General features: G+C 39.0%; 2 protein-coding genes across 11 annotated transcripts in view; one reads left to right on the forward strand and one right to left on the reverse strand.

Annotated features, from left to right (window-relative positions):
• The window catches only part of LOC134654947 (sodium channel protein 60E-like), a 238,672-nt gene extending 228,481 nt beyond the window's left edge, over positions 1-10,191 (forward strand). For 4 of the 10 annotated variants that reach the window (XM_063510368.1, XM_063510371.1, XM_063510369.1 and 1 more), the window contains 19 exons: positions 228-362; positions 993-1,207; positions 2,003-2,173; positions 2,387-2,580; positions 2,838-3,081; positions 3,288-3,562; positions 3,648-3,886; positions 3,960-4,257; positions 4,341-4,656; positions 4,738-5,013; positions 5,110-5,406; positions 5,490-5,778; positions 5,912-6,105; positions 6,606-6,808; positions 7,215-7,484; positions 7,590-7,949; positions 8,454-8,679; positions 9,041-9,152; positions 9,981-10,191. In XM_063510368.1, coding sequence (XP_063366438.1) covers positions 228-362; positions 993-1,207; positions 2,003-2,173; positions 2,387-2,580; positions 2,838-3,081; positions 3,288-3,562; positions 3,648-3,886; positions 3,960-4,257; positions 4,341-4,656; positions 4,738-5,013; positions 5,110-5,406; positions 5,490-5,778; positions 5,912-6,105; positions 6,606-6,808; positions 7,215-7,484; positions 7,590-7,949; positions 8,454-8,679; positions 9,041-9,152; positions 9,981-10,180 — 4,514 coding nt within the window. In that variant the 3' untranslated portion in view covers positions 10,181-10,191. The remainder of the gene's footprint in view (positions 1-227; positions 363-992; positions 1,208-2,002; positions 2,174-2,386; positions 2,581-2,837; positions 3,082-3,287; positions 3,563-3,647; positions 3,887-3,959; positions 4,258-4,340; positions 4,657-4,737; positions 5,014-5,109; positions 5,407-5,489; positions 5,779-5,911; positions 6,106-6,605; positions 6,809-7,214; positions 7,485-7,589; positions 7,950-8,453; positions 8,680-9,040; positions 9,153-9,980) is intronic. The other 6 variants (XM_063510370.1, XM_063510372.1, XM_063510374.1 and 3 more) reach the window with 5 other exon arrangements.
• Positions 10,192-14,433: 4,242 nt separating this feature from the next.
• Positions 14,434-16,588, reverse strand: LOC134655549 (NADH dehydrogenase [ubiquinone] iron-sulfur protein 4, mitochondrial). Its single transcript, XM_063511022.1, has 3 exons — positions 16,445-16,588; positions 16,208-16,364; positions 14,434-14,807 (listed from the first exon to the last, which is right to left on the reverse strand). The coding sequence occupies exons 1-3, from the start codon at positions 16,495-16,497 to the stop codon at positions 14,451-14,453; spliced, it is 567 nt and encodes a 188-aa protein (XP_063367092.1). The 5' UTR covers positions 16,498-16,588; the 3' UTR covers positions 14,434-14,450.
• Between the last annotated feature and the right edge of the window lie 102 nt (positions 16,589-16,690).

The following is a 16,690-nucleotide window of genomic DNA, read 5'->3' on the forward strand; positions in this document are numbered from 1 at the left end:
ATAATTTAAGTAGTCACGCTAAGTTACTTACCTAACGGCAATTTCACTCTGTTTCAAAATATCTGAATAATAACTATGTACATACATAAAACTGGTATAATCAGAGCTGAAATAGCTGTCAAACGGCTGGTAATCACCTTTAGATTCACTTCTCGACGAGGCTCGACCTCGTTGAGCATTTGTTCGACACTATTGCAATCTCGCTTCTACCTCATTAATATCGTCAGGGGCGGACTGGCCATACAAGCGCGCGCCCGACCTCCCCCAAGCGGAGACGACGAAAATTAATGAGCTCAGTTTATTGGCAGCCACGCACAAAACTCATATGGGCAATTATGAACAAAATTGCACTTACTTCACAGGTTAGTAAACACAGACGCATTTTCTAAACCCCAGTCCACCCCTGTTCCCCACAGGAAGACTGCAGGGTAACTGCGATTGGTTTTGCTATCACCGTCATTATCGGAGTCGCATGCGAGACTGCTGAAGAAATTGTCAGGAAAGCACTGAAACAGAGGTAGCCACTTCAACATTACGAGCTGTTTCCTATCTCAACTTTCAGGCATAATAAAATATACTAACAATATTCTGAATATCTGTGTTTGATCATTTCTTCACGCAACTCTTCTATGTGAATCTCTTCCTGTAAACAAAATTATAACGATTACAATTTGAGTAGCCACAGACTTTCACTTCACTGGCAATTGCACCGATTAGACACAGACTGTGCAAAATTTTACCAATTGGCGTGTTTGTACCGGTACCGTGCATTTTTCTGCATTATCCTCTTAGTCCCGATCTATCGCTTTTAAATGCATGCCACGTTCAGTTATAGATACAATTTTGGAATCAAAGCTTTGCGTCCGATTTGAAACCGCTTCGTTACGCTTTGGCTTCTTCAGCATTCCAATTTCTACTTGTTTATATGAATGTGATTATTGGTGTTGAGTCTTTCTGTTACAAGTTGACTAATTAGAACAATGTTATCGCAGACGAACTGATGGACAGAAACTGTGAATGCTGCGTGACTTGCTGTATTGACTACGAAGGCTGGCTGCAGTTTCAGAACTGTCTGTACGGAATTGTGAAGGACCCACTATTCGAGTTGTTCATAACAACGTGTATAGTTCTCAATACGCTGTTCCTAGCGTTGGAGCACCACGGCATGAGCGAAAATGTTAGAAATGTATTAGATATAGGAAATAAGGTAAGGTTATCAGGTTCCTCTCGGGTTATTCCCACTAGTTACCACCAAGTTGTTAACAGTGGTAACTACTGGGAAAAATAATTCCCAGTAGTTACCACCAAAATTTTGTTAGAGTTAAATACTAATAAAAACAGTATAAAATAGTATAGTATAAATATAGAGTGATTTTGAATTATCTAATAAAATCACTTGAAAAATAATCTAAATGAATTATTAAACTTATCCTTACATATATTATAGTTTTTGTACTAGTACCGGTTAAACTGTTTCATTATTTTTGGTCACTTTTAAGGCAGTTTACTAAAACACTAATCGACTTATAATTAATTATTAAATCACTCCATATTTACACAATACTATTTTTATACTGTTTTTATAAGTATTTAACTCTAACAAAATTTTGGTGGTAACACTGGTAACTACTGGGAATTTTTAATCCCAGTAGTTACCACCAAACCGAGTTGGTGGTAACTACTGGGAATTATTTTTCCCAGTAGTTACCAGTGGTAAAAGGTGGGAAAAAAATTCCCAGTAGTTACCACTGATAACAACTTGGTGGTAACTAGTGGGAATAACCTTCCGCTCTTAGTCAGACCATTTCATTTCAAGTAACTAAATGTTTTTAAGTTCTTTTCACATTTCACTATCTACTTAAATGGTTATCGAAGACCAATTTTTGAAATCATTAGATATTGTTTTGAATAAGGGAACCATATTCTTTATTTATGCTTTGTTTTACTACTACGTGTCTCTTTACGCCTCTAGCAATAATATTAACATTTGATTTGATTCCAGGTGTTCACGTCAATATTTACATTAGAGTGTATAATGAAGGTGATGGCGATGAGCAAGGACTTCTTCGCCTGTGGCTGGAACATTTTCGACTTGATCATAGTGTCGGCCAGTCTGCTCGATCTCATATTTGAGCTTGTTGATGGCCTTTCTGTGCTACGGGGCCTTCGCTTGGTAAGACTTAATTTAAAATGAGGTCGTTTTTATGAATAATAAAGTAACCTACGGGAATGTTACAATGAATCAAAGCTGTTTGAAGTATTCACACAAACTAAAAAAAAAACATGGGAAACAGAAAATTAAAATAGAAACAGACAACATGTAGGAATTAAGAAAAGAGACCAAATATAATTAGAAATGTGAATAAATTTCATTTATTTGTTTCAGTTGCGTGTGTTAAAGTTAGCTCAATCGTGGACTACAATGAAAGTGTTGTTGAGTATTATAATATCGACAATCGGTGCTCTCGGTAATTTGACGTTCGTGTTAGTGATAGTTATATACATATTCGCTGTTATCGGTATGCAACTGTTCTCTAAGTCGTACACACCCGAAAAGTTCGAGCCGGACGATGTGCCCAGGTACCACCCAACATCTGGTCCCACACCAGTTTCTTCAATTTTTTTATCTTCTACTGAACTGCACTTAAGTTCTACTGAACTGCTCTTTACTAAATGCCTCTACTTTCCTCTGCCTCTTCAGTCATTTTAAATATATCTATTGCTATATGTAATGCAATGTCTGCCTTATTTATTTCAGTTACATATTTACATTCAATATTTGCATACACTTGATCTCCTTTTCTGCTATATATGAAATTGTAACATGCGTGTTTAAGGTGGAACTTCAATGATTTCTTCCACTCGTTCATGATGATATTCCGGATCCTGTGCGGCGAGTGGATCGAGCCGCTGTGGGACTGCATGCGCGCCGAGCAGGCCAACGGCGCCGAGAGCTGCTTCTTCATCTTCCTCCCCGCTCTCGTGATGGGCAACTTCATGGTGCTCAACCTCTTCCTTGCCTTGTTGCTCAACAGCTTTAACAGCGAAGAGCTTAAAAATAAGAAGGAGGTAATCAAAAAGGTAAAAAGACTCTTTTATGCGATCATACGCACCGGCACTACACCGCAAATGGCACTTCGCAAACTTTATAGGAGCACAACATGCTTTAATGCTGGGCGATGACACGCGCGTGAGAGAGGACACTTTTTACACCGCAGCCGCTTAAGTTAATGCACCATCCATATTTCAAACCATCTTGCTAACCGTTTTATTTCAACCGTTTTCAGGAAGTCGGCGAGGATTCCAAGCTAGCTAAAAGTTTCGATAGAATACGTTCCATAGTAAGAAAAAAAGGTTTTCTTATATCAAGAAGCAAAGAGACTGAAAAAAAATCTAAGTTAGAAGAGCTAGTTAACGAGTTTATGTTACAAAACCGCACTACGCAGAAAAAGGCGTCGATACCTAGCGAACAGAATGCTTACTTTTCCAATGTGCAGGAGACTACGGTCCTGTTTCCTCACGACAATATCTATAGTCATAGTTACCAAGAAGCGTTAAACAGGTATGTATATCATAACTAATACGCACTACTTTTCGACTTTGAAAAGTGAGTGTTTATATTACTAACCCACTACTAACATTTTCAGGCCAGTAGTCGGATTTGACTACCCTACTCTATTTCAATCCGGAAACAACTTCAATCACGGTAGCCAAGAAACTTTAAAAGATGTAAAGGACTTTGCAATAGAACATAAGATAACTAGTATTAGAGAAGACTCAAAAGAGAACTTGGACGACTTGTCTGTAGCGACGGAGCAGGTGAACGCACAAAGATTACTGAATCAAATGTCTTCGGGATACCACACACAGCCTTCAGAGACAAAAGGTAAAGAACGAGACAAGCATGCTGTTTAATTTTTATAGTGCATGTACTTCATTTGTCTTTTGTTACTTTTCAGATGATAACGAGCAATACGAAATGGCGCATATGTCCACTAGGACGACACCAGAAAAATCTAAGATACAAGGAAGGGAGCCACCAAACGTTTCATGTAAGGAATCTGGCAAAAAACCAGAAGACGTCGACATGAAGCGTCCGTGGCAAACCTTGGTCTCTTATGTAGATGAATTAACCGTAGGTGGGAGAAAAAACTCCAAGGGGCAGTACGCTGATGCGATGGGAAATTTTCCGGGATTCGGGATCCAGAAAGAGGAGAAAGTTCCACAAGATTGCTATCCGGTTCAGTGCTACGATTAGTAAGTAATTCCTCTATGACTGAAATTAAATATTTTTATTACATCAATTGGAACACACCTGAATTTATTTATTTTTCTTTTAGCTGTCCTTGTTGGGATACATGTATCAAAACAAAGATGGGTCAGCGATGGATGGTATTCCGTACATTCGTTATGCGGTACGTCGACACGCCAGCATTTGAGTGGTTCGTCCTAGTACTCATTTTCGCATCTAGCATAACTCTTTGCTTCGAAGACATACATCTCGAGAAAAACAAGCCGCTCAAGAAAATTCTTTACTGGACAAATCTCGGCTTTTGTATGATTTTCGTAATAGAAATGTTTCTCAAATGGATTGCACTGGGGTTTTTTCGATACTTCACGAGTTTTTGGACGTTACTGGATTTTACTATAGTTTTTGTAAGTAACATTGATAAAATTATAAATGGAATTCGAGTTTAGGTTAAATTCTATATTATGGTTTTTCTTTTTTTCTTCCAGGTGTCAGTGTTTAGTTTGTTAATAGAAGAAAATGAAAACTTGAAAGTGTTAAGGTCGCTCAGAACTTTACGAGCGCTGCGACCACTGCGAGCAATATCAAGATGGCAGGGTATGCGAATCGTAGTAAACGCATTGATGTACGCAATACCCAGTATATTCAACGTGCTACTCGTCTGTTTAGTGTTTTGGTTAATATTTTCCATAATGGGTGTGCAATTTTTTGGGGGGAAATTCTACAAGTGTGTCGATAGCGGAAACCGGCTATTGCCTATAGCAGTAAGTATCACTAGTAATTATTTTTTGTAATTATTGATTTGAAAACTATCCAACTTAAAGTTTGAATTTAAAATTCTTTCAAAATTATTTTTTCAGGAAGTGAATGATAAATGGGAGTGTTACTATAATAACTACTCTTGGGTGAACTCCAAAATATCGTTCGACCATGTAGGTATAGCGTATCTGGCACTCTTCCAAGTGGCTACATTTGAAGGCTGGATGGAAGTGATGGCGGACGCGGTAGACGCACGAGGGGTAGACCTACAACCAGCCAGAGAAGCTAACCTTTACGCTTACATTTATTTTGTAATATTCATAGTGTGCGGATCGTTCTTCACACTTAATTTATTCATAGGAGTAATTATAGATAATTTTAATATGCTTAAGAAAAAGGTGAGTCCATTTGGAATACTTTTGTCAAATGATTATCCATAGTAATTAAGAATCTGTTTCTAAATCCTTTTTCTTTGTTTTAGTACGAAGGTGGAGTCTTAGAAATGTTTCTGACAGAAAGTCAAAAACATTACTACACAGCCATGAAGAAACTTGGCAGAAAGAAGCCCCAGAAAGTAATAAAAAGGCCAAGGAATCAGTTCCTCGCGATGTTTTACGACTTGTCTAACTCGCGTCGTTTCGAAATTGCGATTTTCGTACTTATATTCTTAAACATGTTGACGATGGGCATAGAACATTACGATCAACCACATTCCGTTTTCTTTATATTAGAAGTTAGTAACGCGTTTTTCACTACAGTATTTGGATTAGGTAAGTTTTCAATCTCAAACCTTTACTATTATTTGTATACCTTATAAATTATACTGTGTCAATTACCCCCTTCACGGATTCTATTTCTACGTGTTTGCCCTTCGGACATCTAATTCCTTCCCTTTCATTTCAGAGGCAATAGTGAAAATAATAGGGCTCCGCTACCACTACTTCACGGTTCCATGGAACGTGTTTGACTTCCTGCTCGTGCTAGCGTCCATCCTCGGCATCCTTATGGAAGACATTATGATAGACCTGCCGATATCCCCCACCTTACTCCGGGTGGTCCGCGTGTTTCGTATAGGGAGAATTTTAAGACTGATTAAAGTGAGTATTCTTGGTTCACCGTACTTCAGAAAGTTCAGAAACAGAGAACTTGTAGGAAAAGTCCAGCCGAACATTGCCTACTCTTTTAAAAGCTACTTTTAAATCAGGAATGGAACACGCATTTTCAGAAATATAAGCGTAACGTTTCAACACTTTCAACGTCACTGATTAAATGTTCCACGAGTCACTTGAAAATTATAAGCACTTTTTATCGATAGAAGACCTTTTATCAGATGGCACAAGCGAAATGTGCAGGTACACGTGCCAATGTTCAATAGCAGCAAAATCGAAAATTCCAGTAAGTTTCAGTTGAGTTCCTTTGGAGCTTTGGAGTGTCTTGTTTTCATAAAGGCGGTTGGCAAATACTATAACCATAAAGTAACTCTCTGAAGAAAATTTTCCCCCTTAGCATCTTTTGGAGTGACCAGTTAGCTCTTCTTAGCCCCATTCTTCATTTCAACAAGCATCCGATTTTACAAAAAATCTTTTATAAATTCCAGGCCGCTAAGGGCATTAGAAAGCTGCTATTCGCGTTGGTGGTGTCCCTTCCCGCGCTGTTCAATATCGGCGCGCTGCTGGCGCTCATCACGTTCATCTACGCCATCATAGGCATGTCGGTGTTCGGCCATGTCAAGGAGCAGGGCGCGCTAGATGATCTCGTCAACTTCCAGACATTTGGGAGGAGCATGCAGCTGCTTTTTCGGTAAGTACCTATTTTCTTTTGTTTGTGCCGGTTGTTGTCATGGTCTCATGGTAGATTCAAGGAGACATGTACCTCAGCAGTGATCACGCTAGCTTCAACAATATAAATCAGTTAAATCAGACTTGAGGTGCTGGTGATAACCGATCGGATTTGCGGCAAATTATCCTCAGCAGAAAAAAACCGCTGTTTGAAACTTCTACATTATCCCTTAGCCGAAAGACGTGTGTGTGACGCCCGACTGACTAAGTAACCTATGTCACAGTATGTGTATGTAACCTATGTATATTCGCGATATTAACGTAAAATAGAGACTCCATGATAATAATTTATTGATCTTATAAAAGTTATAAATAAACAAGAACTTAGAACATTAAGCAGCGGGTAAAGTCTACTTTTCCTTTTCCAGTCTAATGACGTCAGCCGGTTGGAATGACGTCCTAGAATCATTGATGATCACACCCCCCGACTGCGAATATGGCGATCACGGCAACAATGGGAACTGCGGAAGCCCCCTCCTCGCCATCACCTACTTCACATCGTTCATTATCATCAGCTACATGATTGTCATTAACATGTACATAGCCATTATTTTGGAGAACTTCAATCAAGCCCATCAGGAAGAGGAAATAGGGATAGTTGAAGATGACTTGGAAATGTTCTACATCAGATGGTCCAAGTATGTGAATTTCGTAACTCGCTCAGTATTGATTTTGAAGTAATTATGCCTGTTTTTGTTTAACCCATCCTTTTCCGATAAGTAACTTAAGTTTCTTATTTCCAGATACGATCCACACGCAACACAATTTATAAGTTTCGCTCAGCTCTCAGATTTCATCGCTTCTCTGGATCCACCGTTAGGAATATCGAAACCAAATACGGTAGCGTTAGTCAGTTTCAATCTCCCCATTGCCAGAGGAAACAAGATCCACTGTCTAGACATTCTTCATTCTCTAGTCAAGCACGTGCTCGGCCACGTCGAGGAGACAGACACCTTCAGGCAATTACAGGAACAGATGGATATCAAGTTTAAGAAACAGTTTCCAACGAGAAAGGAACTCGAGATCGTTTCGTCTACTAGAATATGGAAGAGAGAAGACAAAGCCGCTCGAAAGATACAACGGACGTTTAGGGAGTATATCAAGTAAGACCCTCTAATAGTAGTTTGTGTTACAAGGGATCAAAATGATATATTTCCGTCAAGGGCGTACATTAATTGAATCCTGAATGAAGCGATGGATTCTACAATAGAATCCCGAACGTAGTGAGGGATTCTAAAGTAGAATCCTGAGCGTAATGAGGGATTCAAGTGTTAACGCCCAAGACGAAATAATTTTGATACCGTGTGACACATACTGCTTTTCACATCAACTATGAGGAAAATAAAAAATCTTAGTGTTGATACAATCTGATACTTCAACAGATTATTTAAGCTAAAAAAATTAATGAGCAGAAAAATGTAAAAATAGTGTGCTTGAAGTGGCTTGAACAGAAAAGTGCCACTTTGATCCTTCCTAGCAGGGAGGAAAAGTGCCACTTTGATCCCTCCTACCAGGGAAGAAAAAGCTCTTTTCTGAATAGGAGGTGTGAAAACATAATTTATGTTCAAGCAGTATCTGGCGAGTTCCTAACGATTTTTCATTTCTAGGCGTAAGAATCGTAGTCCTTCAAATGAGGAGGAGAGTACAAAGTGGTCGCCTGGCGGTGGTTGGGGCGGTCGCCTCAGCGCGTTGCTTCACGTCCGAAGAGGGTCACACGCATCCACTAGTCGGAAATCCTCTCGAGCTTCCGATGCTTCGGACCTGAGTGAGCTAGGAGGGGCTTGGCTTAACCTGCCCCTCCTACTCCTGCCGGGGGCCACGCCTGGTGATCAGGTAAACGACTAACCTAAAAACCAACCTTTGCTTCAACGCACATAATAAAATCAAGACCACTTTCGTTTCTGACAAGACTCTACCACAAGGCGGATGTAATATCAAATCACTGACACGCACTGACACAGTCACTGTTCGTACCTGCGTCTCACCTAGGAATAAAATGTCGCAAGAAACGTGCGACCACAATCATAGACGGTCTAGTTTGCGATCTGCGTTCATAGATAGCAATATAGGACTTAATAGCGCTTTTCTAACAATAACAAATGATCTCCAATAGACCTTGTGGTTAGGCTTGTGGGGTAAATTAACTTGGGGATTCGATAGGGTATAGAGGAATGATAGTGAGTGTTGTGGCCAGGTGCCGAGCGGGTCCGAGTCGGCGCCGCCGCGGCGTCGCTCGGCGTACGGTTTGCCGCTATTCCTACGACACCAGGACGCGGTGGATGAGGACGGCGGGCCCAAACGCGCAGGTTCATATGTAATGTTTTGCTTTCCGTGTCTCCCTCTATTAGAGTCGATGCTTTCAAACACCCACTTGGAAGTGGTTAGCGCTTTATGTAGTCAGAATCTGAACTGCAGGCAAGTAAGTCTAAATTACATTTTATATCCTTGATGTTCAAAGACTGACAAGTACCTAAGTACTTCGACATTGTACCATACCAGACCGTAGCGCGCTCTATCTCAATATTATAATTTTGACCATTAGAATTTGCGTTCTTATAAGCTTTGTTTATCTACCGAGATCTTATTTCAAACTTAGAGTAAGCATGTTACTCTGCTTTCTCATTGATCCCGAACTAGGTTTGAACAGACGGTTTTAACAAACGTATGAATCATTTAGTATTTAAATTTAAATAATCATGTTAAATTGTATAAACCGCTTCATAATTTTCCACTTTAGAAACTAGATTACAAATGTCCACCCCACTATGTTTGTGTGTGTCGTTAATCCAACCCAGCAATGCAGCGTGATATTCTAAGTCAAACATCTTCTCTCACAAACATCACCTATAATGTTCGTTTGCAAATGTGTGTCTTAAATACATAGAATGACGTCGTGCAGCTTCGCAGCTACTAGCAAAGTTACGCTTTTCCGCTACGCTACGTACCTAAATGTGCTTGTGTTTGTCTTCGTGAGAAAAGTCTCACGGTGTTCTTGAAATATCAGTTTATCGATGATCAATACAATAATTTCAAGGGTGATATAACGAACCTCGAATAATTCTTCGCTGATATTTAAATGATGTAAGTCTCGCATCACATTCGCCGGCGCGTTGTAAGCACATTACCACCGCCAGGTTCCCTTCGTCTAACGCCGCTGTCGTCGGGGCGGCGCGCGACGTCGCCAGCTCGGGCGCGCACGCCGTCGCCGCACGCCAGCAGCGCCGTCAGTATTCTGGTGACCGAGGCGTCGCCCGACGCCGCGCCGCCGCCGGCCGCGCCGCCGACGGTGGTGCGCGTGCTGGTGCACCGCGAGAGCGACGAGCGGCCCAGCTGATCCGAGTCCGCCGAGCCCATAGACTAGGAATCCTCTAGACTGAGCATAGTAACGCTACCCCCTCTGCCACTTATACGGTAGTTTTACTCCATCTTCGAGTCAATCCCGTGCCGTGATTGGTCCGTGTCTTTGAACGGACCAATCACGGCAGGGGATTCGCTCACCTCGTGGCCGCACCCCCGTATTTTTGGCAGCATCGGTTTCATGAAATAATTGCTCTAAACTCAGTCTAGAGGGTTCCTAGTCTATGGCCGAGCCTGCCGGCCGACACCCGCAGACTCCCCCCGAGACGGTCTAGTGTTCCGGCCCGAGTGTCAAATGTTAATCGACCGCGCGCGACGCTGGAGTGAATGTGATTTTTAAATTTAATCTAGCTTTACGACCGCGTCTATTAATGTACGAGTACGGCTTCGTACCCGGAACTTCCAATAGCGACGTTTTATCGTGTCTCATCAATTTTAACACTAGATATTCAGTATTCGCGCCGCTTCATAGTCGCCGGTGGGATGTACAGCTGTTTTTATGATATTTACTAGTTGTATGAGGAATCTCGATGATGGTTGTATTTGACGACTTTGTTGTAAATAGTATTTAGAAAACGAGAACGACTGATACCGACCTGAAGTCTACGACGGGCGCTTCGTCTCCGTTTAGTTTAACCGCTATCTTAATAATACGGCGATAAATAACAATAGTGAATTACTTAATCGAAAAGAGCTCGACAAGCGTAAACCCGAGTTATAACAGAGCTAAATTATAGTGAAAAATAATAAGAAACGTCAATTTTCGCCTTAGTGAAATAGAAATTAAATTGTTTTATACAATTTATAGCATAGATACGGTAGATGTAGGCATCGTTTCAGTTTCACAGTGCCTCTCGCTATTTATTATAAAGTAGTTAATACAAACTGCGTTGTTTGCTGTTTATTATTAAATCACCCGTAAAGCTGGCACGCGGTTTTGTGAAATGCAATTGAATTGTGAAGACTGGCAGTGCCTTTACCGCACCGGGTAGACAGCGACGCTTTATGGTTTCAGTGCGAAAGAATTTGAACTTTAACGTTAGTTTATAATTCCAATTAAAAGTTTATAATTCCAATTCATTACACGAAAGTCTAGCTTGAGTTTTATAAATCTTTTTTTTTTTCAGATCTAGCTCAAATTAAAACTTTAAATTATCCTGCTCGCACAAAAACTATTAATTCCAAACATATACACACACTTTTTAATATTTCACTTATGCCAGATAAAATTTGTAAAACATGAAGCTATGTGTGGATATCGACATTTTGGGAAGTTAGTACCTGTAACCGTAAGGACATAAAGTTCAAAATACGAAAGCACTAAATTATTTTATTAGGATGAATTATCCTTAATGATTATTGTTGAACGTATCAGTATTATTTTACCTTTAGAATCTGCAAAAATACCTCATAATTTTTAAATAATGTCGGGCCCGTCCACGAATTAAGTTTCGTTGATTAATTGTAATATTAGCCGACATGCGAAAAATGTAACCTAGATCGAGGTTCAGTCTTATTGTGCTACTCAGCGATAGTTTAGAAATTTTGTTAAACTAAGGACGCCGAGCACAAAGAATCTTGTACATTGACCCGTCATTTCCTATCTCCTAGTGCTGTGTGCACATGATGCAGGCGGTCAATGCCACTGTGCGAGCGGGACAGTAATAGGTATACTTATGCGTGTGTGATTGAGATAGGAAATAGTGGGTCAGTGGACGAAATTCTTCGTGCTTAGCGTCCTTACGTTATTGTAAGTAAATGATTCTCAAATGATAGCTTTAAGCAGGCTAGCCGAAGTGTACTTCAAATTACTTGTTTGCATAGTAAAAGTAAAATAGGACATATGGGGCGATCAATTATTTCTTGTAGCTATTGAGCCCGTCAGCCAGGAGACAACTGTAACACAGTTTAGAAAAAAGTTTTATGTACTTACCTATCTATCCAAAACATATACTACTTGTTACTATGCTTAATAGAAGGCCCATGGCTACTCGTAACTATCTCCACTTACAAAATGTTTGGCGAAATACAGGGTAATTTTTGGACCGTTAGCGATATTGTGCGAGGTGATTAGGTAGGTAGGTAACTTTTTCTATGGGACCAACTCCGAAATCACATAAAATTTTTTGGCCGTTTCATACATTTTGGTCGAGTGGATGTCGACGTTTTCTACGGGAAGGCCACATTTTTTTTGGGATTTCGGGGTTGGTCCCATAGAAAAAGTTGTTCAGTACGACCTACCTATTACCTAATCACCTCGCACAATATGGCTAACGGTCCAAAAATGACCCTGTATATCGTTGAAGATTCACGGTTTTAAGAGTCTTCCGGGATGTACGTAACCATGGTATAGTGACAAGAAATAGTTGATAGACCCGCTACAATCTACATACATAAATTAAACTTCGGTGTAACAAAACCTATTCTGCAACCTTACGTCCGTTCAACCAAATGTTTCTTCCTAGCTTTGGCTTGATAAGCAACTTTGTGTTAGGTTTTTTATATTAGTAAATAAGTATGTATGTCGTTTTGAAGTAAGAAGTTGTTTATCAAAGACACTGGTGCGAATAACTGTTACAGATGTAATGCATACATTGACGTATAATATCTATTAAGGACGGGCTAATGGGGCACTAAACATCGTACTAGTTCAGCGGTGCTACCCACGATTCCAGCCAATCGTGCAGTCTAACGCGACTATAGCGCGCGAAATGCGAACTCGTCAACCAATCGCGCGCGTGATGCGAACTCATCAACCAATCGCGTTGTAGCGATTTCACACCGCTGTACTGGCCCCTGTCATGCCTCATTATTATTGCCCGTAAAGCCAGTCCCTAGATATCGATGTCAATGAGTGCATAATTATTTTCCATCGTATTGCACGTAAACGTGTCTTGCTATTTCAGTCAGTCTCGATACAAAAAGTATTGAGGTGAACTGAAGGAGCATGGCAAATTCGAACGTTTTCGAGAAAATACGATGGAAAACAATTATGCACTACATCTGTAGGTAGTTACGTATACCTGTATCAGGCTTTAACAGATAACCTAACTTTTAGAAAAGTGACTAATTTCGAACATGGTTATTTTCTTGGCATGCTGCATCATTTTTAAGCACGCTACGCCAGTAATAGCTAGACCAGTAAACAATACAAATCACTGTAATATGTACGAGTGTAAATGATACCAAACATTCCTTGAAAATGTAAAGTTCTATGTCAAGTTCATTGCTTAGAAGTAGAACGTACCTACTTACGTATTGTTAGCTGCGCCGAACAATAGGTATGCATGTTTAATTTATAGTATGTAGTGTAAACACTTATCCATATATATGATAGCAAAGAGAGAATTCAGATTCTAAAACTTTCAAGTCAGTTTTTTAAAGTTTCATATCTACTCCGTAAGACCCCGCGTAGTTTTTAGCCGAATGCTATTTTGAGTAAGGACCAACTTTGTCTATTATTTTACAAATTTTACCTTTACCCAAACTTGACCAAACCCTTTTGAATTAAATGTAATTCATTTTTATGTAGACTTTTTCGAAGCCTGTTTCAAAATTTATTGTTCTAGATTTTAGACCCTGACACCTTTTAAATTGTACTAATGTTTGTACACAACGCTTTATGACGAGTTTACACCTTGCTTTCCCACTTTCCATTCTGTAGTCAAAGTTAGTTCAGAAGACTATCTAGGTACTATTAAAGGAATTAATTTCTCAGTTATGTATATTGTTCATTATTATGTAAATACATAGATAAAAAAGACAATGCAATAATTTTTCATAATAATTTTATGTAGTTATATCTTTAAAAGGTTGTTAGTTATTAATTAAATCTCTATATTATATTATAGTCATGTACGATGTACATGTAAAACTACTGTAGCTAGCGAAATTGTAATGAGCATGTGTTGATCACGGTTCATACATACAAATTTATGTAACATATTTAAATTGTATCATATGTAAATAAAAATCTTTAAGTGAGACCTGCGAAATATGATTTTCTTCCGAGGTACAAAATATAAATTAACCATGTTGAGAACTATGATTAAACAAAAATATAGAAAGGCTGAATTTTTATTTCATTTTATTTGCAATTTTCTACCCATAATTAATTTATATACATAAATACATACTGATACCTGATCTACACTTGACAAAAGTACCTACTAATTTCGGTCACTATTAAATAACATGAGACTGATTAAAGTATAAAATAAATCAACAATAAATTGTACTAACATTGTTTACTTGGTGGAGACTCTAGTGCGCCGGTTCCATGCGAAATTGCTTCCATAATTCTTGACTTTATATCCCTTATCGGTTTTCGGGACATCCAAGAACCAAGCCCATCCATTTTTCTCGCAATGCTCAATGGCTTCCTTGGGGGTTTTGAACTGGACTTTCATGTTGGAGAGTGGGTCTCCGGTGGAGGTCCAGCCCATGAGAGGGTTCTCCCAGCGCTGGCGGTTGTCAAACTCCATCTGCCAGTGGTGGATGTTATTGGTGCCGCTCTGCATGGCATTCTTGGGGGGCTGGTATATGCGGACGCGGCGGGTTTTGATGTGCTCCTCAGGAACTCCGTTGACTGGACTAAGGTCCACCTGAAAATATAAAGGATAAAAGGATATTTTTTTTTTTTTTCATTTTTAACAAGCAGAAACGTCTGCGATCAATGATCAATGCGAATTTTTCCACTTCCACAATATTTCTATTTCTATTTCTATTTTAAATTTACTCTAAGCGTAATAGACGCTTAGAGTAAATTTAAAAGTGGAAAAAATTACTGTCTTCGGTGAGACTTGAACTCACGGCCTCTGGATCCAGATTCTAAGGATAAATATTAGCAATAAAGATTTTTTGTCTGCTTCAACCCCTGTCCATCCATTATCTCTCCGAAAATAACGATTAGAAATTGAATAAACAGGAACTAGAGTAGAATTATTATGTTGTCACAAAATATGTTTAAGCAGCTACTCAAAGAAATCTAAAATGCTTTTATTAAGCTTTCATTGTCTGTGACAGTTATCAGGCAAGTCCAATTTTTAGTTTTCAAGTTAATACTAGGACTAAATTATTAAAGGAAATACAAAAACATGATTATGATTTCTCATTTTAAAATTAATCAACAATGATTATGCTACATGTGTTAATCTCAAATAATTAATTGTTCAAAATTAATAGTGATTGCTATTTACACTATTTTGAATGTCTTTAATACCTGGCAATAACGTGATGTAATAACATTCTGAGAATCAAGAAGAAATTGACAACCAATAAGAATTGTTTAGGGAAGGCAAACTAGAAAAGTTTTTGGCAAAAATTTCATTTTTGGTACAATCTTTTATCGCTGACTGTACTTTTCTTATGACATTGATATCGAGAATTCGAGACAATAGGCTACATTCCTACTAGTCAAATCAGCTTCTTTTTTAGAACTGTCAAAACGATTTGCTAATATGGAATTTATATGAAAACGAATGTGTAAAACGTCACGGTAAACTCACCTACTTATTATATTTCAATCAGATTAATTAAATACAAATTGTGTTTAAAAATAGCTGCTGTCTATGTTTTTCTAATAATTATCTGGTGCTTTATTTCGTGCACGGTTTGAAATAATTTATTTTAAGTACAGGAAACATCCCTATTCTAAAAACCCCTAACACAATTATTCATCATCTCAAGAGTTGCTATCTCCATGGTGGCCACCTCCTGTCTCCATCATCAGATCAGCTCTATGTCATAATAATATTGCATTGTCATCCGATTTACACATGCATGCAAAATTTCAGCTCAATCGGAAACCGGGAAGTGGATCAAATTTAACTTGCAAGATTTGATTACAGACAGACAACGGGACAGGTGAAACTAAATAAAAGCTTGTAATATGGAGATGGAATAACACAAATTACAATGCGGTCATGAGGTGCACCTTTGAGTCAATGATTTAATGACAAACTGGCATGTTAGCCGTAACGTTCTCTACGTAGGCACAAGTTACCTTTTCAGGGACCATTATGGTTGACTCCAACGCAGTCTTTTCTCGTGCTTCCTGGGGCAGCGCCAGAATTGCATCGTTGTCAATCTTCGGAGCTTCATTCACACTGGATGGATCGGTACTCCAGCGAGGGACGCATGTTGAGAAGGCTGGGACAGACCTGTTAAATTTCGTTTCATAAGAAATGGCGCAGAAATATAATTATAACTTGAGCCTGAAATTTACAGTATTCGTACCTACCTTGTCAATGATCCCTTAGCTAGACTAGCACTATATCTAATTACTTGGAACATTGCAAATTATTTTTACGTAACAATCAATCCAACCCACTAAAGTTTCTGCGTTTTCTCCGACAAAACACTATTCGGTTTGGTTGACATCTGTCAAGTGTCAAAGAAATAGACAACGCATTTTGACATTTTGATTTTTGTTCGGTATCGATTTCCTGTTTAAGCGCATAAATAAACAGTTATAAATTTCAGCGTC

Source organism: Cydia amplana, chromosome 16, assembly GCF_948474715.1.
Source record: "Cydia amplana chromosome 16, ilCydAmpl1.1, whole genome shotgun sequence".
NCBI lineage: Eukaryota > Metazoa > Arthropoda > Insecta > Lepidoptera > Tortricidae > Cydia > Cydia amplana.

Excerpts from the sequence above, each read along its gene's own strand:
- LOC134655549 (XM_063511022.1), bottom strand. The coding sequence starts at position 16,497 with ATGTTCCAAGTAATTAGATATAGTGCTAGTCTAGCTAAGGGATCATTG. Across the intron at positions 16,365-16,444 it reads GCTAAGGGATCATTGACAAG|GTCTGTCCCAGCCTTCTCAA; the intron begins GTAGGTACGAAT and ends GAAATTTAACAG. Across the intron at positions 14,808-16,207 it reads CCATAATGGTCCCTGAAAAG|GTGGACCTTAGTCCAGTCAA; the intron begins GTAACTTGTGCC and ends TTATATTTTCAG.